Source organism: Rhamphochromis sp. 'chilingali' (assembly GCF_963969265.1).
Source record: "Rhamphochromis sp. 'chilingali' genome assembly, chromosome: 6".
NCBI lineage: Eukaryota > Metazoa > Chordata > Actinopteri > Cichliformes > Cichlidae > Rhamphochromis > Rhamphochromis sp. 'chilingali'.
Genome location: NC_137933.1, coordinates 36,137,981 through 36,163,714, shown reverse-complemented (window position 1 = coordinate 36,163,714; position 25,734 = coordinate 36,137,981). Strand labels below are relative to the sequence as shown.

Genomic DNA, 25,734 nt, shown 5'->3' with positions numbered 1-25,734 from the left:
CAAGTGACATAGCAATGCCAGCCAAGTCTCTCTTATCAGCTTAGCTATGCAGTGTATTGATGAGGACTTCAGGGTTCAGCAGGTGAGTTTGATGATGTGCTTCAGCACCGAAAACATTCAAGGTCATGAGTGTGAATGCAATAGCAAAATTGTGCATATTTATTTTGTTACAGTCAGGAAGTGAGGAAAAACCGATGAAATATCTGTGGAAAAAAAGCTTTTGATAAAATAGCAGTGCAGCGCAACAGAGAAAAAAGCTTTTTGCCACCTGCATTTTTTTCCACAGTTAATTTGAGCATTCACTATAACTCCAACATATATATACGCAACGTTGATGTAGTTCAGTGGAAATAAGAGATACTACTATACTGTACGACTTAAAGATAGGTGATGTCAGTGTGGACTCTTTCAAGACGTCATGCTGCTTTGTAATAAAGCCCCTGATGTGACCACATTGTGTGTATTTTCCCCTCCCACACTTGTTCTGAAGAATCAGCTGGAAGGCTTGAAGAAGTCATTACCTTTGGATGGAGCCATAATGGATTTTAGCTCCACTAAATCACTGTGGCTCTTTTGGTAGTTGGAGTTTGATCACTGACCGTTTCTGGGCATCCAATAAAAAAGTTTATTTTTTTCCTTTTTATTTGTTTTTTTTGTGTGCGTGTGTGTGTGTGCGTGCGCGCGTGTGTGTGCGCGTGTGTGTGTGTGTGTGTGAACTGCAGTCAGTTGATTTGCTGGTATGTCAAGGTTTAACGCCAGATCAGTCCCCTGGCTGCCCTGCATTTACAGCTCTGACTGATACACAGCTGTTTGGTTTATGTGGTTGTAATCGTGGTTATATGAAAGATACTTTACACACGTGTGTGTGTGTGTGTGTGTGTGTGTGTGTGTGTGCGTGCGTGCATATCTACTCATACTGTAGATAACCTGTTGCTTTAATCAATATGTTGTCAACTCACCTCCCAGCTAAAACATCTTGCAGCCTAAGCATCAGCCTCATCTTTCAAATTGCGACTCACACCAGTGGGCTTTGAAGTGTCTTTCACGCAGATTTTTGTCAGCAGGGAATCAATAATGCTTCTTTAGAAAAAGACACTCAGCATGTCAGTAATAAGTATTGAGCTCCCCTGTCATCTTTTCTTATGTTCTGGGGGGAATTACCCCACCCCTGCTGCTGGAAATGCAGCCAATATACAACAAAATGTATATCATTTTGTCACCTTCCCAGTCTTTTCAATAAAACCTTGTGAGTCGTAAAGGAGGAATGCAGTAGACTGGCCCTGTTAAACTGGCTGCAGAACCATGAAACTTTGCAAATTAAACTCAAGTAAAAATATTTTTGCATCTAACATTGATCCCAGTAGTTAAACCTGGGTTGGGGATTCGTTAACAAGGTTAAAAATTCTAAAAATCCATTATTGTGAATAGCCTTCATATGCTCCTTCTTGTGTTCTCACTCAAATTTTTTGTCGTCATTACAACATATCCAGTTTTGAATTTTCTAAATCAAGTAGATTCAAGCCAATTCCGAGGGTCCCGGCGGACTTTGGGAATCGATGCCTCATTCTGCTGCACATATCCGAGCTCATCCACAATAGCTGCTGGCAGTTGCTATGTGTTTACACAATGAGAAAATGATACAGGCACTATTTCTGGCCGCATTTCACTACAGAGTTTTGATTGGAAACATACAGTGAAGGAACAAACATGTCAGGGGAAAGTGACAAATGATGAGTGAGGTGTTTATACATCAGCACTGCAGAGACTAATGTTTCATAATAAACTATGAGAAACTTGTTCAGTCTGCTATTTTTAGTTTATCACCTACAGTGCACTCACATAGCTTTATATACACCTTTTTGTTATTTGTCATATCGACAGAACAAAGTGATTTTCGTTTTGTTTACCACTCACAACCATCTTGTTTTCCTGTTTCACCTTACAGGTTCAAAATTTCTACTACAACACAGTCACTTTATGCTTTTATTTAGTTTTTATTGTACAGTAACTTTTATTTTTAGCAATTAGGTCCATTTGATGTTAGGCATCTCAATTTAACACTTAACATACTAGAGCATATAGTATATTTAAATTTTAGGAAAAGCTTCATTATTATTGTTATTATTATTATTGTAATTTAATTGAAACATGTAGACTTCAGTTATTCTATATTGATTATACATAAATTATATCCAAGATATAAATAGAGTCTGAAGGAAGAGTGAAGAGATACACAATCCAAGGTGCTTAAACTAGGAAGGCCCAGAGCCCAGCCATTTGGCTTTTCTACCTATAAAACCCGGAGAGTTGCCAAATGGCTTTTAGCTAGGCTTTAGCTTCAGCCAAGTGGAAGCTAAATTGGCTAGTCATTCATATGTAAATTGGGTTGTTACCTGGGAATTCTGGAGGGAGGGGAGTGGGGGTGTGTGATTGAGGGGGTGGGGGAGCTGCTAAAAGCTGTGCACAGTCACCAACTTGGAGTGTTTCAGTTTGATGCATTCTCAATCATCCAGGGAAATAAATCTCCAAAAGTCACCAACTTGGAGTGTTTCAGTTTGCCATCTTAGGGAGAAATCAACACACATGGGTGTATGTCCTTTGTTGCTGAGATTTATTGATAAAAACAGTACAAAAAACCAACCATTTGTACACATTTTTACAAATAATAATAAAAAGTGAGTGAGTACATTCCAACATTTTCAGCAATCACTCACAATCCTGGCACTGCCATGGTATCTGTAGTCTGCATTTACCACATGTGTATCTGTTGCAGTGAACACATCGCACAGTGGCATGATTGTTCTTGCAATTGTGTTTGACCTGACACATGGCTCTTTTTCCAGGGCTCGGTGTGGAGGGTTGTGTCCGAAGCAACTGTTCTTTTCTTGCCTTCTTCGCAGCTACATGAGAGTGAGCCAACTCTCTTGCAAGCTCCACCAGGAAGTCCACCCGTCTTTCCTTCGTCCCGGTGCATGCTTGATACAGCACATGTGCATTCAGTGCTGCCATGTCAATCATGTTATAAAACACGGCAACTGGCCAGCGCCGTGTTCCTTTGCGGACAGTGTACTCCCGAACCATCTGGTCCATCACATCCACGCCACACTTTGTTTTGTTGTAAAGGGTGACCGTGTTTGGCTTCCTTTTGGTAGTGTTATCAGTCTGAACCACGCTGTGCATGCTGCTAAGAATATAGACTGTCTTCTTCCGTTTGGCCGCATACGCCGTCAGCGTGGCAGCAGAGGTTGAAAACACCTAACAAATAAGATAAATTGTTATTTCCATAGCCCTTTTACACACAATGAAACACATAAACATAGAACCACAAAAGACCTGCAACATACCTGAGTGGTGAATTCACTGCGATCTGTCTGTCTAGTGGATTGAGGAATTTCCCTGCGAATCTTGTTGACTGTGCTGAGGATGGTGGTTTTCCGTCCAAGAAGTTTTTGCGCAAGTGAAAGCGATGTGAAGAAATTGTCCATGGTAACATTTCTGCCCTTGTCTAGGAATGGTTCCATCAGCCTCATTACTACATTTTCAGAAAGTCTCTCCCCAGTGGGACGATTGGGGTCCTTGCCAAGATATGGGAAGACATTACAAATGTACTTGGATTTTAGGTCGCAGGCCACCCAAAACTTGATCCCAAACTTGTCCGGTTTACTTGCAATATACTGCAGGAAACTGCACCGAGTCTTTGATGGGAAAAGGGTGTGATCACATTGATGCCACAATGGACGACTGATCAAGCCCTGTCACCCTTTACAACAAAACAAGGTGTGATCACATTGATGCCACAATGGACGATGCCACAATGGACGACTGATCAAGCCCTGTCATCCTTTACAACAAAACAGGGTGTGATCACAGGGCTTGGCTTCCTTTTGGTAGTGGACAATTGATCAGGAAGCCAAGCCAAGGTAAATGCAGACTACAGATACCATGGCAGTGCCAGGATTGTGAGTGATTGCTGAAAATGTTGGAATGTACTCACTCACTTTTTATTATTATTTGTAAAAATGTCCTCCCTAAGACGGCAAACTGAAACACTCCAAGTTGGTGACTGTGCACAGCTTTTAGCAGCTCCCCCACGCCCTCAATCACACACCCCCACTCCCCTCCCTCCAGAATTCCCAGGTAACAACCTAATATACATATGAATGACTAGCCAATTTAGCTTCCACTTGGCTGAAGCTAAAGCTTAGCTAAAAGCCTACCAGCCATTTGGCTGGTGGCGGGTTTTAAAGGTAGAAAGGTAGAAGCCTGGTCCTCCTAGTGGTCCAGTCTGAAGTTTCTGTAGTCTGTGACAATTTGAGGTGCCATCTGCTGGTGTTGTTGGTGGTGGGTCCGCTGTGTTTTATCAAGCCCAGAGTCAACAGAGCTATCTCACAGGAGAGGCAGGTTTGGATGCTTCATGCAGATTTACTTTTCCAACAGGACTTAGCACCTGCCCACCGCGCCTAAACTACTACCTAATGGTTTGCTCACTATATCATTACTGTGCATGACTAGCCAGGCAACTCGTCTGGCCTTAACCCTACAGAGAATCTATGGGCTATTGTCAAAGCGAAGATGAGACACACCTGATCCAAAACACCACTGTGAACACAACCTGGGCTTCAACACCTCAGGAGTATCAGAATGTGATTGCCTTCGTGTCACAAAACTGATGCAGTAACTGCCAGTAAAGAAGCCCCAATCAAGTATTAACTATGTGAAATGAATACTTTTAAGAAGCTAGAGTTTCTATGCTGCAAATCCTTTTTGAAATATCCTAATCAGAGATACTGAACTTTACATTTTTATTAGCTATAATCCAAAGCAAAAATATTTGCCTTTATAGTTGAGGAATAGATTTATCTGAAAGTTTACCTTTTGAATAAAAAAAATACAATATTCAGATTCTTTACTGGTATATTGCACATTTAGTAAAAAGCAAAGAAGTTTGAGAAACACAGCAGCTTTAAAGCACTATAGGTACACATCAACACCCTGGTTAAGAAAGCCCGTCAGCGTCTCTTCTTCCTCAGAAGACTTAGAGACTTCCATCTGCCACTGAAGGTGCTCAAGAACTTCTACTCCTGCACCATCGAGAGCGTCCTGACGTCAAACATCTGCACCTGGTTTGGGAACAGCACCAAGCAGGACAGACGAGATCTGCAAAGGGTGGTGCGCTCGGCAGAACGCATCATTCAATCAGAGCTCCCTGACCTGCTGTCCATCTACACCAAGCGGTGCAAGTCCAAAGCTAGGAAGATTATGATGGACCTCTCCCATCCCAACAATGGACTCTTCTCACTGTTGAGGTCTGGGAATCGCTTCCGCTCCCTTAAGGCCAAAACAGAGAGAATGAGGAGGAGCTTCTTCCCCCAGGCTATTCGGGCCCTGAACCAGGTGTAGGACTGGACTCTCACACACGTCACCACATGCACCACCACACATTTCCTATAATCCTATAATTCCTAAAATTTATAATCCTTATCTTTATAATCTCTTCTGCTATTTGCACATTCTTTACTGTAAATTCCTAAGTTAATTTGTAAATTTTTGTAGTAAATTGTAAATATTGTAAAACTTTTCTTCTGTCATTTAATGGTCGGGCATTGTACAGCTACAAGCATTACACCCCCATGTCATACTGTGTATGGTTGTGTGTGTGTGTGACAAATAAAATTTGAATTTGAATTTGAAAGGTACGTGCACCAGTACTAGTTTATGTTGCTGAACTTGTAGACTTTTCTCTGTCCATAATTCAACAAAGTAACCTTGAAGCCATGAATTCACACTGCTCTGGCCCCTTGTCGTGGTCATCAGAAACATTGAGAAGTTGATTTTGGCTTTTGCAAATTCTATGTAAATAACCTTTGGTTTGCACTGGACCTGGTTTGACGCCCAGAGTTGCAGCGTATTGGCAGCACCATCTTAGATTGAAGTGATCATGAGCAACTTCGGTTTCCGTTTCTTGGCTAAGTGCATTTCAGCACATAGTGAGGCTGGAGCTTGAACAGGGATTGAACATCCTGCAATTAGTGGACAGCTAGATCTATTACTCGAGCCATGATTGCCTTCACATAGGTGTGGCATAAATGGCGCTAACAAGGAAGGTAAATTAAATTTACTATACAGTGACAGCATCCTGTTAGGGTCTTATTAATGTAACTCCCTAACCACAAACACAGTGGAGCTACGTGTGTGGGGAAGGTCACTGTCTATTCCTTTCACAGAAGCTGCAAAGGTTCAAGACAGAGGCTCAGGAGAGCAGCAGGCAAGCTAACCATCAATCATGGCTGTCAATCATTGCAATCATCAACCACTGGCTTCAGCCTCCAGCTATGGAAGATGCCACTTGGTATAGATACTAAAACGAGACTTGAATATGTAACTATAGTTGTGTGAATTGTGACTGTCAGATGTTATGTCGAGACATCAAAATGATCAGTGGTGTGGGTGGTCAGGGATGGGATGTTGCTGATGTTGGCTGTCAGGAAATGTTTTTTCTGAATCTGTGAAGCATGCATATTCTAAAAAAATCATGGTGTTAATTTGACCTCCACAAACTGGATGGATTCCAGGTCACACCATACATCAGCATGACTGACCCGCCAATTCACTCCCCTGCTGGCATGCTGTCATGCTGAGCTTAATGTTTCAGTTTGCACACCTTACTTTACTCTGCTGCTCTTCTTTCTGTTTTAAGGAGCGTGTTAACTCCTTCCTTTCTCTCTTACACCCACACTTTATCGTGATGACAACGTATGTTACTGGCAACTAATTTGCTAGTTGCTTAAACAAGAGAAAAAATGAGACTAGTCGACTTGTCTAAAAGACAAAAAACCCTCCGAAATCTTTTAAAACTGAGACTTTAAATAGATGAAATTAAACATAAAATGCAATCAAATTAATATTTGTGTGTATTTTATGAACTATATAAAACCGTCAGTAATGTTTTAAATGATGCAAGAATGTGCTGCACTTTCCACTGTTTGTAATGTTGCAAATGCACACGGTGTCAGATTAGTTTGCAGAGTTTTCCTAACATTAGCAACAGCTCCAGAGAACATGTATGCGGTTGTATATTAATATAAGAAGAATAATGCATTCAGAACATTTCTGGCACCAACTAGCAAAGGCAGCAGCATGTGAACGTTTAGTCGACTAGTCATGCATATTCCTAACGACAACTGGACTGAAGACTTCATGTGTATATTTAATTTTAGCCTATTTTACAAATGCATTTATCAGTGATTTACGGTCATGCTGCTGATGTTATGAAAGCGTCCAGTGCTTGGGCACAGTTAGTGATCACACCAGATGCTAGTTATCCTCAAATTCTCAGCCATGCCTGAACATGACACACAGAGATCACAGCAGTCAAAAGAGCTGGACTTGGTAAACTCTGAGAGATATTTTATTTTGGTTGCATGAGATTATTTGCTCTTTTCTAAAGCTTGTGGGATCGTATTGATTTTTTAAACTGCCTCCAAAATGAATGTTTTGGGTTTAGACATTCAGACAAAACAAGCAATAAATCTCTTGGAAACTGTGATTTCTCACAGTTTACTGATATTTGTTTAGCCAGAGGTTCATTGATAAGTTGACAAAGTGATTCCGATCTAGAGTAAAAGCAGGTGGTAATTACAGAATTTTTGGTTTTGGTTTTTAGTAACTGTCCTCTTTCATTCAAAGTTATATGATTAACACAAGGCCAGCCACTTAAGACGAGCAACATACTACAGTTTCTGGATAAACTACCTCTGTTAATATAAAGCTATTGTAAATGATGTCCTAAACGAATGACTGTCCCATCAATGCTGAAAAAACAAGACGTCCGAGTGTAAGGTAGCATAACTAGTGGGAACGGGCAGCTTGCTGCCTCTGAATCAGTCAGTAACAGTCTCCGCATGTAAGCAAATTTAGCTGTTCAGTTAGCACTGCTACTCACAGTGTTCAGATAGTATTTCAGTCATTATCTCATTGTGGAAACTAAACCTGTGACATTTTTCAGACTTTTTACCCGTCCGCTCTCTAAACAGTTTTCAGGGTTTTTAGATGGGCAGATAGACAAGTACATAAATCACAGAGACGCCCGCGAACTCACTGACTTGCATACCGACACTGAAGTACACACATTCACACACAAACCATACCCCGCGGCCTGCCAGCCTCTGTGATCCACACGTGTGTGTCAGGGTGACTTACCCTCCTCTCCGCTACATTACCTGAACCAGGCCTGGGGATGATCAACCCACCCACACACACACACACACACACACACACACACACACACACACACACACACACACACACACACACACACACACACACACACACACACACACATAGATAGAGAAGTATTTACTGCATCACTGCCTCACTCGGCCTCCAGTGACCAGATTGAGCTCTGCTGCTAAGCACTGAGACATGCCCGTCTAAAGACAGATAGACACTGTGTGTCTGTGAGGAAAACAACTTTCAATTAAAAGTTCTTTACTTGTCTTCCTAAACATTAAAGGGACTTAAATGGACCATTTTTCTTTCAAATTTAATGAACAGCACTGCAAAGTAGCTACATACATTTACTCCAGCAAACTTTATTCCTGCATTTGCTTTGTAGTTTCAATCTTCTCTTAATTTCAGAGGGATTTTTTTTCTTTAGTCCATTTCATGGCCAGCTATTCATCAGATAAAAATTTAAAGAGATTAAAATCTTTTACATAGAGAGATCAAATGTTTCATCACTTTAATACACAAGTCAAATCTGATAATGTGTGATCATATAAATATACTAACAAACTTACACTAACAAAAAAAACATTTTTTTGTTAATGTATTTGTTGAAGTATCACACTAATGGAACTATAAGGTTAAAAAAAAAAACACCATGCTGTATGGATAAGTTTACAAACAATTACGGGAAAATGATTTTCAATATTAATTATGTAACTTGGCTTATTTCATGTTTAGTGTTGGAAGCTAATATTAGAAATCAATAGAATGTGCATGGAGTCACTTTAATTAAAGGTCAGAAAATAGAGCAAGGGCAATCATATAAATATATTGCAACCATAATCAATGAAAAACTGAATTTTGATGAGAATTGCAAATCGGTCTACAAAGGGTCACCAGCTCCTTTACTGCCTTAGGAAACTTGTTCTTTCCCACACTGACCGTTTGTCTGTTTTATCTTTTTGTTTAGTGGAGTGGTTCGGTCAGACCTCTATCACAGAGAAAAACTCACGAAATCAGATACTGGGATGGTCCAGTCATCTGATAGGTGAGTCACAGTCCTGTTTAGCCTCCCTGTACTCTAAACAGGTACAAAGGTTTATTCATTCTTAATTATGGTTCCCATCCTCTACGGGGTCAATTTCAGCTTCTTCCTCGGGATGGAGGTTTCTAGTTCCAAGATGCAGAAGAAAGTGTTATAAAAAACAGCTTTGTTCCTGCTGCCGTCACTAAACTTAATAAGAACTGCTTTTTGATTTGATTCATCTTATCTAATTACCAAATATGTGTCGTCGCGTTTAAATAGGTGTGTGTGTGTGTTTTGTAAAGGGATGCCAAATGCAATCCTTTCTCTGTAAAGCAAATTTACCTACGCGTATAAAATAAAGAAACCTTGAACCTTAAGTTTAAAACATTTTAAACGGTTTGAACCTAAATTTTAACCTTTATGTATGCTACTCCCAGCAGGTCTCAACACCAACTTCCATAAACTGATGGATGCAGCTGAAGGGCTTTTACACATGCAGCTGGAGAATCCCATATTTTAGGGGCTAAATCACTATTTACAGGTTGATTTAGTTTGTCCATGGTTGCTGTACATCTGAAAACCACTTTGGACCCCTGCCTCTACCCAAGCATATCATTTCAGGCTCCTTCTGACTAAATCACTGTCACGTCTATTGTCAATTATGCTGGCTCCGTTCTGTGCTCAGATCTTTCTTCTCTTTTTCCTGCAATATGATACCCAAGTGAAAGAGAGGATAGAAAGCCCCTAAAACAGAGCAATACTGTCAAATATAAATTACTGCAGATGGAAATGACAATATTTTTGTTATTTATTCTTTGTGTCTGTTGTACACGTTGCATTGGAAATGTTTTTGCAGATTGACTATAGTAGCAAGTATAAGCAGTGTGAAATCCATAGGAACAGTTTCTGTGCATATCTTCCATCTTCATTTAGGTTTTCACATTTAAGACATCAAGTCACATATAAAAAGAAACCTCAGCATCATCTACCAAACACAATGAAACGGATCACTAACCGCGTGTCTGCTGCACAAACTGTGTTTACCCTTTGCTCAGTTGGTACAGCACCGTCATCCTAATTGGCTGTAATTCATTCTTGTGAACACATGCGACAGATGGGGACTGCTAAGAAAATAACAACAGACCCACCAGGAAGAGCTCCTTTCCCTCATTTTCTTCCTTTTATACATCTCGTCCTAGAAAAGAAGGACATTTTTAGGAAGTAACGTTAATCTCACCGTCATCTCTGCCGTCATATTGTTGCTGCTGATGCATGCCACAGATTGCCAGAGCTTTTAGTTAAACCCTAAAAGGAATTGGATGCTGCCTGCCACCTCTCAGCCACAGCATGATCTCACATGTCCTTCTTTAGTTCTTTTTGCACCTTGAATGGAAAATGAAAAACAAAAAAAGGGCTGTTTATTTATTTATTTCATTTAAAAGTTGCATGAGAGCCTTCCTAAGGAGTTTGGCTGTGGTTCTGTGGATATTGAGTGCCAGGGTGGCCCGAGGTTGTTGCTGTGGAAATGCTGTTCCTCATACAAATAGGATTTCTATTTTTTGCAGGGTTATTTATTTTGGATTTTCAGCACTAGACTTCTAATAGCTAAGTGCCTCATGTCCTTATGATGTCTTTCTGTGGAGATGGTCACTGCTTTGCTGTGCCATGCATTATAACCCCAAGTAAAAGGCAAGGCTTGCAGAGTGGTCTCGTTGAATGCTTTCATTGGGTGTTTGGAAGCTTCTTCCCTTTTAAGTCTTTGCCATCAATAGTTCAGAAGGCTGTCTTCAGTCTTCTGAGTTTAACAGTAGCTTAATATAGCATTTTTAAAATGTCAGAGTATTGCAGAATACAGCTGTAGGAGTAGAAGAAGGCTTTCTGAATTGCTGCACCAATTTAGATTGATCCCCAAGAGGAATTGTTCCATAAATGTCATGTTTGCGCCTCTTTTTCAGCCATATGATGGTAGAAGAACTAACTGTGTATGAGGTTAAAGCGTTTTGCTTTACAAAAGAATGAAAATTTGCGAGTTACAGTAAAAAGCGAGCTGTCGGTCTTTTCTCGATAACTTGTATTGATTGAAAAAAAGTTCCAAAATAAAGGTAATCCAGTGATGTAACAACAGCACGTGCTGGACATTGTTTTTGGGTGAAGGACGTCCTTCTTGGTTTTCCAGCAAGGTAAATTTGTGTACAACAGTTAGTAACAAAATACAGGTTAATGGTGAAAGAAAAACAAAATGTAATAATAAAAATTATTATATTTATTATAATAAAAATCACAGGCATGTGTGCACACGCTTGTGCACACGCAAAAGCGCACCAAAACAAATACTATTCATTGACAGATACATCAGCCTGTAGATGATAGTCCATATGACGTGTGAGTCTGCAGGAACAGGACACCTTTCAATTCTTCTCTGAGGACCCCCATAAAAAAACAAAAAAGAAATTGTCACAGACAATTGACCTCGAACTCTGGAGGCCATTTCTTCTTACTGACCTAACTTATCAACACTCTATGGGCAGCAATACACGTGGGTAATGGTGACACTGCTAGCAAGAGAGGCTATGGGAGTGAGATAATTAAATCCACTGTGCAACAAATGAGACCAAATGTACACACACACACACACACACACACACACACACATTAAGAGTTATGTTTAAATAATGAGTAACTGGTAATTGTGTAGCAGACATTGTGTGGCTGTCTGTTCACATCCATTTGTTGTCATTACTGCAATAATGTGTCTTGCTTTGTAAGAGAACTTCTGAGTGGACTAGACAGTATTTTTTAGTGTTTTTTCTCAAAATGAGACATTTAGTGTCAGTCTAAACAGTGCACATCAACAGTGCTTTTGTTCCAATATCAATTAAGTAATTTGTCTTTATGTCAATAGAATGCCAAATAGTCTTTTAATTTTCACCCCTTTTTTTTTTAAACCTGGGCTTAGCGTCACATTTCTATAAATGCATCCCGCTCAGCACACCCACATCCTGTTCTCAGCCATTTCCCGTTGGCCATATTTCCTTTTAGGGTTTTTATTTGTAAGAGAATTCTGATCGTATAACAAGTAACCATAAATACATTTATTTCTGCTTTGAACTTTAATTCAACCTCCCAAACATACAGCACATCCCTCATCCTGGAAGGCTCTGCTGATGATTAGTGTGCTCATTTTTTTCTGCAGTTTACATGGGGCCTTGAAATAGACTCTTGCGGTATTGTGCTGATGAGTTTCTTCCAAGATAATGAACATTAAGGGACTGATTCTCACTAGACAACCCTCTTGGAGTACAGCAAAGTCAGCTTGGACAGCATTTTCCATGTCTTATAACTCAGAACAGACTGTTCCCTGTTGACTGCAAAGTGTTTGTTACGTTCTGTGAGGCTGTGGGAGTGTGTGGGTGGGGTGTTTGCCCACTCTCCCCGCCTCCACCCCTCTTGCCACTCCTACCCCTCTCTGTCTCTCTCACTCTCCTCTCTCCCCAGGACACAGCTGCTGCTGATTAGCCTCGTTTGCCACCTGACTCCAGTCAGCAATCATCCTCTGAGGCTATTTAAACTGGGGATGAGCTGTGAGCAGGGTGGCTTTTTCCTCGGTGGCTCTACGCGGTTCGGTGCTAGATTTTGGACAGACAGCCTCTTTCTGACCAGTGAGCAGACGGGCTTGTGGGCCCTGAGAGTGTCTCCCCGTGGTGGGGAGTAGGGTAGGAAGTGTGGGAAGTGCCTCCTTTTTTATTGTGTTTGTTTGGTAGTCCTCCTGCCTTTCGTGGCTGCGAGCGTTTTCTTTGTTTCTTTGGCGTTATTGGTAAGACGGCGTTGCCGGCCCTTTAAGTTAATGTTAACCTGTACCATTTTGTAATAAAGTTTTATTGATGCAGAACAACTCTGTTTGTTTTCCTTTTTCATTCTGATTCCGGACTCATTTGTTACTGGTCCCCTCTCTCACATGCCTAGACCCCTTCGGGGGGAACGTAACAATGTGGGGGCTCGTCCGGGATATGAATGGAAGGAAAATAGAGTTTTTGTGAGTTGTTTGCCGGTGGCCTGGTTAGTTGTATGGTATCGGCTGCGCTCCCTCTCCAGTTAGCAAAAGGGGAGTGTCTAGCTGAGCGTAAGCTCCTCCTTCAGGCACTCATTTTTTATTTTTCCTTTATTATTTTCGGAGTAATCCCGGGTGGGGATTAGTTCCCTGTCGGGGGTAGGCTTGTCGGTGCTTTGTGCACTTGATGCTTAGCCTTTAAAGTTGCCTCGAGCCTGGTACACTCCAGAAGCTAACTAGGCTAAGATTTTAGTAGGCAGGTCTGGGGAGAGGGTCGGCGGTACTTTTATTTATTGGTTAACCTCTGGCCACACTTTTCCCGCCTGTTTTCTCATTTGTGTATTGGAGGTGGTGCTTCTTTGTTGTTATTGTTAGCCTCAGGTAGTTTTTTGTTTTTAGAGTTGATGGCTACCTTTGATATTGCCGTGTTTAATAAAAACCCCTCGCTTGTCCAACTGGACGCCTGTAGGAAGAGGGATTTGCATGAGGTGGCATCAGGTTATAGCATTTCTGTTTCCACAGCTCTGCGTAAGGCTGAGCTGAAAGCTGCTCTTGTGTCTGGCTTGGTGGAGAAAGGGATAGTGGCCTTGCCAGTATCTGCCAGTCCACTTGAGCATGGTGCAGCGTCTCAGCCTGTTCCGCAGGCATCAGCTCAAGCTGTAGGTCCATTGGTGTCGACACCTGTTGGTCAGGGGCTGCCTGTGGACAAACCCATGACATTGCCTCGCTTCGAACCCCTCTCCATTGAATCAAGTGAAGGCTCGAAGCAGGATGCTAAGCTCCGTGTACGCCTGGCTCGTCTCCAGTTAGAAAAGGAGGACCGTGAGAGGGAGTTCCAGCTAAAGAAAGAGCTGGAGCTTAGGCGTTTAGACGCAGAGCTTGCTAGAGCCAGAGAGGTCGAATTGAGGAAGGTGGAGGTGGAGGCAGAGACAGCTGTGAGGTTGCGACAGCTGGAACTCCGGCAGGTTTCCCTTCCTCCGACCGCCTCCATTCGTCAGGCAGACACCCCGTTTGACGTAGGGAAAAACAGTCGTCTGGTTCCGATGTTCCGTGACACTGAGGTCGACAGCTACTTCGAGTCGTTTGAACGAATAGCCACGGCCTTGCACTGGCCACGGGATTCATGGGCCATTTTGCTCCAATGTAAGCTGGCGGGTAAGGCTCAAGAAGTTTGTTCCTCGTTGTCAGCTGAGGACAGCTTGGACTATGACAAGCTGAAAAGGGCTATCCTGCTGGCCTATGAGCTGGTCCCAGAAGCCTATAGGCAGCGTTTCCGGGGGTTGAGAAGAGGTCAGGGTCAGTCCTATCTTGATTTCGCCAGGGAAAAAGGTGTTCTTTTCGATCGGTGGTGTGCGGCCTGCAAAGCCACTGACCTGGCTTCGATCCGGGAACTAATGCTCATAGAGGAATTTAAGAACTGCATTGCTGAGCGCATCGCGGTATATATTAATGAACAGAAGGTTTCCTCGCTACAGCAGGCTGCGACGCTGGCTGATGAGTTCGCGCTCGTCCATAAAACCAGTGTCAGTAGGTATGACCGGCGCGATGCCCCAGTGAAGGCTAGCGAGGTGCCAGTTGCACAGCACCCAAAGAGTGAGGTACTTGTGTTTCGTCCCAAGGCAGACCGAAAGTGTTTTTTCTGTTTTAAGTCTGGCCACCTGATCGCAGATTGTGAAGCTTACAGACGGAAACAATCAGTCTCGTCTTCACGTAAACCAAAAGGGGTTGGGCTGATTAAAACCATGCCTCCTGTCAGTAGGCCCCCTTCCCCTGAGACCCCGGATGAGTGTTTTAAGCCTTTCATTTTTAAGGGGATAGTTTCGCTTTCTGGTAAGACCGAGGATAAGCGTGAAGTGACCATTCTGCGTGATACTGGTGGCTCACAGTCCCTCATACTAGCTAGTGTGCTTGAATTTAATGAGAAGTCTGACTGTGACTCTAGCATCATTGTAAGAGGTGTTGGGATGAGTTTTGTGCCTGCTCCCCTCCATCGTATCTGGGTACAGAGTGAGCTGGTGAGTGGTTTCTTCTCAGTGGGTGTGCGGCCTTCTCTCCCGATTAATGGGGTGGATTTTATAATGGGAAATGATATCGCGGGTGGGAAAGTTTACCCTACCCCTGAGGTGACCAACAATCCTGTTATAGAGCCTGTGTTAGATGCCCTCAGCCTGCAGCACCCGGATGTGTTCCCGGTGAGCGTTCTGACTCGTTCACGTGCCCAGCAACAAGGTGGGGGGGTTGATTTGTCAGATTCAGTGATCGGCTCTATTCTAGAGAAGGATGTGATGCCCTGCACCGATGAGGGAGATAATGGAGCCTTAGAGTTAGCTCACAGTGTGGTTGAGCCAGCTCCTGTGTCTGGAGCTCCTTTTCTGCTCACCCGGGAAGCACTTGTGAAGGCTCAGAAAGAAGACCCTTCATTAGTTCAGTGTTTTACCGCAGCAGCTCAGGATAAGGGAGGTGAGGGGAGCAAGAGGCAGACATTTTTCGTTTGGGAAGGTTTATTGATGCGCAAGTGGACCCCAAGGCCTGGAGAAGACTGGAGCGTAGTGCGGCAGTTGGTGGTTCCGACCAGTCTGCGGTGGCATGTGCTGCAGTTAGCACATGATCACGCATGGTCAGGTCATTTGGGTGTCACTAAAACATATGACCGTATACTGCAGCATTTCTTTTGGCCGGCAATGAAAGCAGATGTAGTGCAGTTTTGTAACACCTGTCACACTTGCCAGCTTGTGGGTAAACCGAACCAGGCGGTGCCCCCCGCCCCCCTACGTCCTATCCCTGCTGTCGGTGAACCTTTTGAGCATATCCTGGTAGACTGTGTTGGCCCCTTACCAAAGACGCGGGCAGGGAATCAGTTCTTGTTAACCATAATGTGTGTGTCCACTCGATACCCAGAGGCGATTCCTCTGCGGAAAATCACGACAGCAAGCATTACCAAAGCACTAGTCAAATTCTTTACCACCTTTGGCCTCCCGAAAACCGTGCAGACAGATCAGGGTACCAATTTCATGTCCAGGGATTTTAATCGGACTCTACGGTCCTTTGGAGTTTCTCATTCTGTGTCTAGTGCTTATCACCCAGAGTCACAAGGTGCACTGGAGTGGTGGCATCAAACTCTCAAGGCGATGTTGAGTAAGTATTGCCACGACACCGGAAAAAGCTGGGATGAAGGGGTCCCTTTTGTATTGTTCGCTATACGTGATGCGAAGCAGGAGTCTTTGGGGTTCAGCCCAGCTACCCTGGTGTTTGGACATGACATGCGGGGTCCGCTAAAGGTGCTGAAGGAGAGTTTTCTCAGTGGTTGTGTGCCTAAAACTACTGTGGTGGAGTTTGTAAAAACATGCAAGGACAGGTGGCAACGGGCTACTTTGTTAGCAAAAGAGGCTCTCTGTGTATCCCAGGCAAACATGAAAAAACGATGTGATCAAAAAGCAGTGGAAAGACAGTTCCAGCCTGGGGACAAAGTTCTTGTGTTGTTGCCCGTGCCCAGTTCTGCCCTCATGGCTCGTTTCTCAGGCCCCTATGTGATAGTGAAAAAAGTGTCTGACACCAACTATATTCTCAACACCCCAGAACGCAGAAGGAAGACTCGCCTATGCCATGTCAACATGTTGAAACCATACCATACCAGAGACACCAGCATGACAGAATCATCAGACACTGCTGGGACGGCTGTCCCCGGTTCAGTCCCTGTTGCCCTGCTAAGTGTTGAAGTTAAGGGTGATGATGATCTGGGTACCCTTTCTGAGGGACAGCAATGTGGGCGGTTGTCAAATTCTGTTTTTTTAGCTAAGGCCGAGGCCAACCTATCTCACCTTCCTCCGTCCCAGTGTAAAGAGGTACTTGACTTGCTGCACTCCTACCTGTCTCTTTTTAGTGACGTACCCTCGCGTACCCACGTTTGTGAGCATGACATTGACGTTGGAGACGCAGTCCCAATCAAGCAGCATGCATATCGTTGCCCCTTCGCCAAACGTGAGGTCATGAAAGAAGAAGTTGAGTACTTAGTAGAAAACGGCTTGGCACAACCTAGTTGTAGCCCCTGGAGCTCCCCATGTCTACTAACACCTAAGTCTGATGGCACACCCCGTTTCTGCACAGATTATCGGAAGGTAAACGCTGTAACGGTCTCTGACTCTTTTCCGCTTCCTCGTATGGAAGACTGCATTGACAGCATCGGCCCTGCCAAATTCATCACCAAACTCGATCTCCTTAAAGGCTACTGGCAGGTGCCTCTCACTCCCAGAGCTTCAGAGATTTCTGCATTTGTCACCCCTGACCACTTCATGCAATACACAGTAATGGCCTTTGGCATGAAAAATGCCCCAGCTACTTTTCAACGACTGATGCAGTTGGTGTTGGGAGATGTGCCCCAGTGCAATGTGTATCTAGATGACGTGGTGCTATACACAGACACATGGGCAGATCATATGTCCCTTCTGAGGACAGTGTTTCAGCGGCTAGCCGAGGCCTCGTTGACCCTCAATCTCGCTAAGTGTGAGTTTGGTAAGGCAACCGTCACTTACCTAGGTAAGCAGGTGGGGTTTGGGCAGGTCCGCCCAGTGGAGGCGAAGGTTGCTGCAATCCTGGACTACCCGAGTCCAGCCACCAGACGGGAACTAAGGCGGTTCCTAGGGATGACCGGATATTACCGGTGTTTCTGTAAGAACTTTTCTGTGGTCGTGACCCCGCTAACCAAACTGTGTAGCCCAAAGGTGCCTTTTGAATGGTCAGTTGAATGCCAGCATGCCTTTGAGTCGGCAAAATCTCTTCTGTGCAGCACCCCTGTATTGGCAGCTCCAAACTTCTCTCGCCCCTTTAAGCTAGAGGTCGATGCCAGTGCCACCGGAGCCGGGGCAGTCCTGCTGCAGGATGATGAGGAAGGTGTGTGCCATCCGGTCTGTTATTTCTCTGCAAAGTTCAAACCCCATCAACTGAACTACTCTACCATAGAGAAGGAAGCCTTAGCTCTGCTTCTAGCTCTGCAGCACTTTGAAGTGTATGTGGGCTCCAGTGCTTCCCCGGTGACCGTGTTCACAGACCACAACCCCCTTGTTTTTCTGAACCGGATGTACAATCACAACCAGCGACTGATGCGCTGGGCACTCCTGGCCCAGGATTACAATCTGATGATCATACACAAGAAAGGTACTGACAATATAGTGGCTGATGCACTCTCACGCAGCTCGCAATAGGTTGTTGTTGTTGTTTTGGTAGGGCTTCAATGTAAGGGGGGGGGGAATGTTACGTTCTGTGAGGCTGTGGGAGTGTGTGGGTGGGGTGTTTGCCCACTCTCCCCGCCTCCACCCCTCTTGCCACTCCTACCCCTCTCTGTCTCTCTCACTCTCCTCTCTCCCCAGGACACAGCTGCTGCTGATTAGCCTCGTTTGCCACCTGACTCCAGTCAGCAATCATCCTCTGAGGCTATTTAAACTGGGGATGAGCTGTGAGCAGGGTGGCTTTTTCCTCGGTGGCTCTACGCGGTTCGGTGCTAGATTTTGGACAGACAGCCTCTTTCTGACCAGTGAGCAGACGGGCTTGTGGGCCCTGAGAGTGTCTCCCCGTGGTGGGGAGTAGGGTAGGAAGTGTGGGAAGTGCCTCCTTTTTTATTGTGTTTGTTTGGTAGTCCTCCTGCCTTTCGTGGCTGCGAGCGTTTTCTTTGTTTCTTTGGCGTTATTGGTAAGACGGCGTTGCCGGCCCTTTAAGTTAATGTTAACCTGTACCATTTTGTAATAAAGTTTTATTGATGCAGAACAACTCTGTTTGTTTTCCTTTTTCATTCTGATTCCGGACTCATTTGTTACTGGTCCCCTCTCTCACATGCCTAGACCCCTTCGGGGGGAACGTAACAGTGTTGGTAAGGGTTATTTCAAAGTGCTGCCCTTATTGTTACCATTAAAAAAGACAGGTTACTGGCAGTTTCCAGCTAACGTTATATATGATAGCCTAGCCCAAATTTTAGCGTGTTCCCTTCAATGCAGCAAGTTGGAACAACAGCTCAGCTACAAACAGAATGGAGAGACTGTAACCTGTGGTGTAACCTGCAGTGTAAAACTATCCCAAACAGCAGGCTGAATGAAGAGGTGTTGCTCAGTCATAAACCTCCAGCCAGTGGAGCTCAGCATCCCAGCCCTTTGTTCCCCTCGGGAAACCTTTGGCATGACTCCAGTTTGGATTTTCTACATACGGATGCTTTTCTCATTATACTGCACAAAAGAGCATCCACTCAAAGGTGGGAAGGTGATTTAAGGGGTCTGCATGGATATTCCTGCCTAATTTTTTAAAAAAGAAAGAAAGAAAAGCAAAATCAAAAGCAGGGTCACAGTACTGAAGAAGAGAAAGCGGCTGTGAAGGTTTTTAGCCCCCACTGTAAGCAATAGTTAATTCAGTGTGAATTTTAGCCACCGGCCCAGGAAACAGATCATATTATGTAACAACCAAATGTAGGGTGCCGCATGCTCACTCCCACGCTGGACAGGATTGTGAGTCTTATATTCTGACAAATATAAAATAGCAGCTCTTGGATGGCAATTAATTTCTTTGCTAAAATAAAGATGATGTGACAATATGTGACAGCTTTATATAGTTAAATAGGTAAGAGTGAGCACATTTACTACAGAATATCCAACTATAGCTATCGACAAGTAAATATTGCACTCTTGGTTTGGTATACTGAGAAGAGAAGACCTATTATTTAAACTTAAATTCCTAGTATATGCGTTTAATGGTGTAATATGTATTATCTAGGGGTATAAATGTCCTAAATATAACAGCCTTATGCACACTATTCTTGACAGTATAAATAAAGTCAATATCTTTGTTCTGTTACAGAGAACTGTAAATTTATATGTAAGCTTTAGCAAAAGAACATGTCTGTGGAAGTTCATTTCTAAACTGTGATCTGAACTTTTGTCTTCTCAAAGGTCTGTGACATATGAGTGAGAGCTGTGTGACTGCGTTTAAAGTCAGAGCATTTCAGGTTTTACAACATTGTTAAATAATCAGTTTTTCTAAATAAGGATAACATCTACAGTCCCAGACTGATCCAAAAATGAAATCATGGTTACCTCTCCTTACTTAATCGGGAATTCAACGTATGATGTGTGGACTGGGAAAAAAAATTATGGCTTAAGATCAGCTTGTCAGGAAAGGCAACTAAAGCTCCCATCGTTACCTTCTCTAGTTGTTCTGCTGTTATATTTGTGTTATAGTTGCAGACTATTTTGCCAAGTGGCAACAATGATGAACTGTATATTTTAATTACTCAAAAAATATTTTTCACTTAAAAACCATCACATTTGCAATTAAGAAGCTTCAAAAGGAAAAAACGTTGTCCTGTCCTATACAAGGCTGAGGATTGTATGTCCATTATTGAGCTCCTTGTACTGTATAATTTTCTATTCATAAGACTCAGCTTGCAACACATACTTAAAAATTAAGTATTAATCCATTTGGGTGCAGAAAGGGTCACTTTCACAACTAATTCATAGAGTGGGATGAGCACAGATGCCTTTTCAATTCAATTTAAAACTCAGTGAAATCACTTCATTGTGTGAGCTTTGAAAAGGAGTTTCCTCACCTTAAATCCTTTAACATACAGTGCATGCTCTACACTAGTGGAGAGCAGTAAATAAATTAGGTTTGCACTAAACACACACTAAGAAAGGTCAATTAAAAAAATTCAATAGATCAATTAAAAGATAGAAATCCCCCTCCAGATGGTGTTGACAAGCCTACAGTACTGTAACCCTATCCACTGTGCTCCTCCGAACTATCGAACTCAAAGAAGTTATTCTCCCCTTTCCCCTCATGTGTTCTTTGCAACATTTTTATCACAGCAGCATCTGTTGTGTAAATTGTGGGACCAAACTACTTATACTTAATCTATAGGCATTAGCCATGAGTAACAATGTCCAGTCTTTTAATTTGGCCACACTTGAAGGAGAAATAAGAAACATATTAAGAATAATGGCACAAAACGATTTACTTGGTATCCATTTGGAGTGCCAGAGCAATGGGTCTCAGTGCTTGTAAATCACATTTTTCTGTTTTGTGGAGTACTGTCTGTAGATTAGTGGGCAAAACAGCCATCAATGTAAAATGAAATCTACAACAAAATTAATGATATAGAAAGACAGTTGGTCTGAAGCAGCTGTATATAAAGAAAGCCGTAATTTCCGTAATTATTCCATGTCCTCTTAGTGCCTTGCCTGCAAGCTTATCAGCATAAAAAGCCAAATATTTGTATGCCTTTGATTGTTTCATCTTTCTTTATCAGACCAAATAAAACTGACAGGTAGTACTATTGAGAGCTAAAGAAAGCCTTCTCTTTTTTTGCTTTCTGTTTCAGGCCACTCATATATGCAAGACAACACTTTGTGCATGTCACACTCTTACCTTGAGTAAACAACATCACTGGCATACAACTCATCCAGCACCTCCGTTAGCCTGGAGTCATCCCGGTCATGCTGCCTTCCTCATGTTAAATATAGCCCTGTCTTTCCATCAGTTGCTCTTTCACTATCCCTATATATTCCATCAGGACTTGTTCCCATTAGCCTCTCATAGTTTGCATTAACACACCTTTGGGACTGCCAGACCTGCGTGTTATAGATAGAAAACAAGGCTCCATCTTTTATAAGGGTGGTTAAAGTTTTAGGTCTGGAGAGTAATTGTTGTGTAATCATGAGTAAGGGATTAATAATTCATAGAAGCATGCAGACACACACACACCTACGCATGCAGATACACACAGCGAATCTCCTCCAATCTCTGTCTGCGTCTCACTGTCTCTGTGTCTTCTTGCTCTCTTTTTCCTCTATTTGCATCTCTCTCCCTGCACTTTTCTCTCCGTATGTCTCTCTATCTCCTTCTCTCTTTCCTCACTAATGGAGTTAGTGGGCGCCGAGGATTAAACAATTAAAACAAAATTCATTTGAATGAATTAAAGAGCAGGGAGCTGCAGCAGTAGACACTTCTGAGGCAAGACGAATTACCTTGCATGGCTGGTTTAGCAGCATTTTACTGTGGCCCTGTCCTTCCTCATTTACCCGAGTATTAACCCGTGGAAAAGCATTGTTAGTACACAGTGATGCAAAATAGATAGAGGTGCATGTAAGGGAGGAAACTGTAACTTTTCTGAATGGGTAGCATAAAGCTGTAACCCATTAGCCTGCAAAGACCGAAGAATGCATTACCTTCTTGCATCTCCTTGCTTTTCCCAGTCTAGTTCGAGCAACAGGAGATGCACAACATTTGCAGCCTGGGTTACGAAAGACTTCAGATGCTGTTAAGGAAATGCCAAGGCCATCTCAGCTTCTCTGAGAGAGTGTGAAATGAAGATGGAGAGTGTGTCACTCTGCGATGAGAGGTCATTACCTGCTTCTCAAAGGCAGCAGATTATGTCAATTTTACAGGTCACAGTCTTCTGGGCCACAGCATTTTTTTTACCCCCTTTGTCTCTGTGACACCTTAACGCCTGGTAATGAGTCCAGAAGTGTCTGGAGTTGAAATGTGCATTAAGGGCTGTGATGCTCAGGAAAAGCAGATAAATGGGTGTTGCCGGCAATGATTAGGTGTAGCCAGATGGCATCGGGATGAAGCTTCTTGTGCTCAGAGTAACTATTACAATGGCAATGTCTCCCCTGGCAGACAGTCGCTTTATTTGTTTAGAGGTGCAATAATGACTGAATACGCTGTCGGTTGTACATCTTGATAGCTCAGTATCATGATTTGCTGATTCCCAACACCTGACCTCTAGTGTACTGAGCTCATGTATTCTGGTGCAACTGAGCCACGTAATCGTACAGTGAGTTAGCCAGTTAGTCCTTTGACAGGATTCAAGTGAACTCACTGAGATTTTTACATTTTGTGCAATTACTAAGCTGAAAGAAATTTAGCAATTTAGTCAGTCTCAAAGGTGAGGGGCTTCTCAGAGGTTTCTGTTGACACAAAAAGAAAATCTGTTTTTGGAGCGCAATTGTGCCTTTGTTTCTGTGTGGCATAACCTCCATTATATATAAAGAAATTGCACAAAAATTTTGATTTTCAAAAACCAACATAGCCTTGTCCAAAATGTCTATAGCCTTTTTCAGAAATGCTTCATTCTGGCAGATTGTTGTTCAAAGCATCCTTAATAAATTTTTTTCTAATGCAAGTAGCATATCCTGTCCTGGATGAGTAGTTCGTTTTTGCAGTTTAATCTGCTACTGTTTGTGGAACGTGTTATTATCATTTTCCATTTACTTTTTGATGTCGCTCTAGCAAAATATGTAGATGACTTCAATCCTCCACACAGTGTTACAGCTTTCAAATTCAGAGTTTATAGTGCAAGTAATTTGGACCGTTGATGTGGCTTTGATTCGATTTTACTTGATTTTCACTTGATTTTTACATTTCAAATAAACGTTGCAGTGCCTCAGGATGTGATTGCCTCTTAATCAGGCACGTTCTAACTCAGCCTTGTGCTGCCACCTTGCTAACAGTATATTCTTGCTGCTCCTGCTACTTTGTCAAACTTTTTGAATGCTACATCAAGTTTGGGCATGTACGCCTGGTCACCAAAATATGACAAAAACGCATGAATGCACTTGCATCCTTTTACATGAAAAAGGAGCCTTTTGTGTGTTTTGTCGAAATGATCTGTGACTGGAATGTGTATCTCCTCTGTTAAAGCCGTATCTGAGAAAAGAAAACATCTTGAACGTCTTTCTCTTCCATAATTTGAAGTGCTTTTGAAAACCTTCTGAAAATGACGCTGTAATTTTTCACTGAAGCTGTTATACTGCGTTTTAGCTCCTTAGAAAACTGACTTTATTTCTTTGTTTGGGCTTCGTGGCAGTTAACTGGCAGGATGGCAGAGAGATAAACTCCATGTAGCCCATGGGAGCACAGTGATGATGAGCTAAACAAACAAGCTAACAAGCTAACAGTGCTACAGCACAAAGGAGTCAGTTGAACACAGCATGTTCTTTAACCATGGGGAGGAAAGAGAGATGAAGGAGGAGGAAAAATGTTGAACAAAGCACGGGAAACAGGGAGGTGAGAGTGAGGGGAGGGAGGTGTTAAGGGATTTCTGACAGGCTGGCTCAGCTGTGTTTTAGCTAATGGGTGAACTGGCTACTCTGCTGACTCTCCTCTGTGACTGTGGAGATCAACATTTCACTGTAGTAGGTTCAATTATTTTTACCCAGAGGCAGCTGAGTTGTCTCTAAAACAAATCTCCACAGTCCCGACAGATGTAAGGTCAACTCTGGGTTTAAACAGCCAAGAACATTATGAATATCATTACAAAAATATACGAGCAAGGAAAATTGAGTTTAAGGTAAGAACAGCATGAGTCTAGCTTTATTGTCTCACTATAGTAACAATGAAAGTGACATCATATCAAAGGCATAATGTGCTGATATGCTCATTTATTCATATTATGTCTAAAGAATGATACATATGGTCTGTTTCAGTGTAAAGATTTGTTGAGGAGCGTGTGTGTGTGTGTGTGTGTACTGGTGAGCACTTGATTTATTACCACCTCCAATGACTGCATGCTGATTTAAGAGCATCTTCATTGCAATAGGCACTTTCTGGGTCATGTGAGAGTTGGCATCCTTTAGATTTATATATCAACCCCTCACACACCATATACACACCCGTGTGAGCACATTTGTATGGAAAAGCGTAATATACATGAGGACACAAAAAGAGAAAAGAAGGATATAGGAGGTAGTTTGTATGTGTTTGCTTGTGTGTGTGTTTTGCCTACCTTTGTGCTGTCAACAGTAAAGCCCAGTTGAAGCCTATTTCCACTGAGAGAAGGCCAGCAATATGTTTTGGACCAATGCTGCAGCTAAGATAAGATCCACGGTACTGCAGTCACAATCTGATCCTGCTGCTGTGCCAGAGGGCAAAATCCAATTTCCTCCACGCTGCAGGGGGAAAAAAGCAAAACGAGAAAAGCAAAAACAGTTTTTTAATCAATGATTAATATTTTGCAGGAGAATACTACTTAGCTTTTACATATTGTAGTAACACAACGTACAGCAGCTAATATTTTGTGTACTCTCAGTGGGGTTTTGTTTTTTTGTTTTTTTTAGAAGAATAATTGTCTGGCACATCTTTAACCTGAGCCTTTGTCTCTCCCTGGCCTTCTTCCACCAGGCCATGTTTGCCTTCTCGCAACATGACATTTGGAGCGCAAATTGTCTGGCCTTTCAGAAGGCTGGACTGTCTAGCTCATACTGACAAGACACACAAAACAGTCTCTCAGATAACTGCTCCGTCCTCAATTATTAGGCTTCTTTGAACTGATTGTTCCCTGCACTGCACGTCTGTCATCTGCAGGAGATAAGCAGCGCAACTCACAGCGCAGCTACAACTTGGCTTGTTGATTTGCCACCAGACTTTGTCACTGTGTCACTCTGGGTGGTGAGAAACA

At 42.8% G+C, this 25,734-nt stretch overlaps 2 protein-coding genes across 3 annotated transcripts in view; one reads left to right on the top strand and one right to left on the bottom strand.

Annotated features, from left to right (window-relative positions):
- Positions 1-25,734, top strand: part of ntrk3b (neurotrophic tyrosine kinase, receptor, type 3b) — a 235,569-nt gene that overhangs the window by 133,127 nt on the left and 76,708 nt on the right. The window lies entirely within an intron of this gene.
- On the bottom strand, positions 2,449-4,133 carry LOC308398415 (piggyBac transposable element-derived protein 4-like). The gene is made up of 2 exons (XM_080885053.1): positions 3,345-4,133; positions 2,449-3,255 (listed from the first exon to the last, which is right to left on the bottom strand). The coding sequence occupies exons 1-2, from the start codon at positions 3,528-3,530 to the stop codon at positions 2,707-2,709; spliced, it is 735 nt and encodes a 244-aa protein (XP_080741179.1). The 5' UTR covers positions 3,531-4,133; the 3' UTR covers positions 2,449-2,706.

Bases quoted from the DNA above. Each gene is read 5' to 3' on its own strand.
- LOC308398415 (XM_080885053.1), bottom strand. From the start codon at position 3,530: ATGAGGCTGATGGAACCATTCCTAGACAAGGGCAGAAATGTTACCATG. The intron at 3,256-3,344 runs GTATGTTGCAGG...CTTATTTGTTAG, and splicing joins GCAGTGAATTCACCACTCAG to GTGTTTTCAACCTCTGCTGC.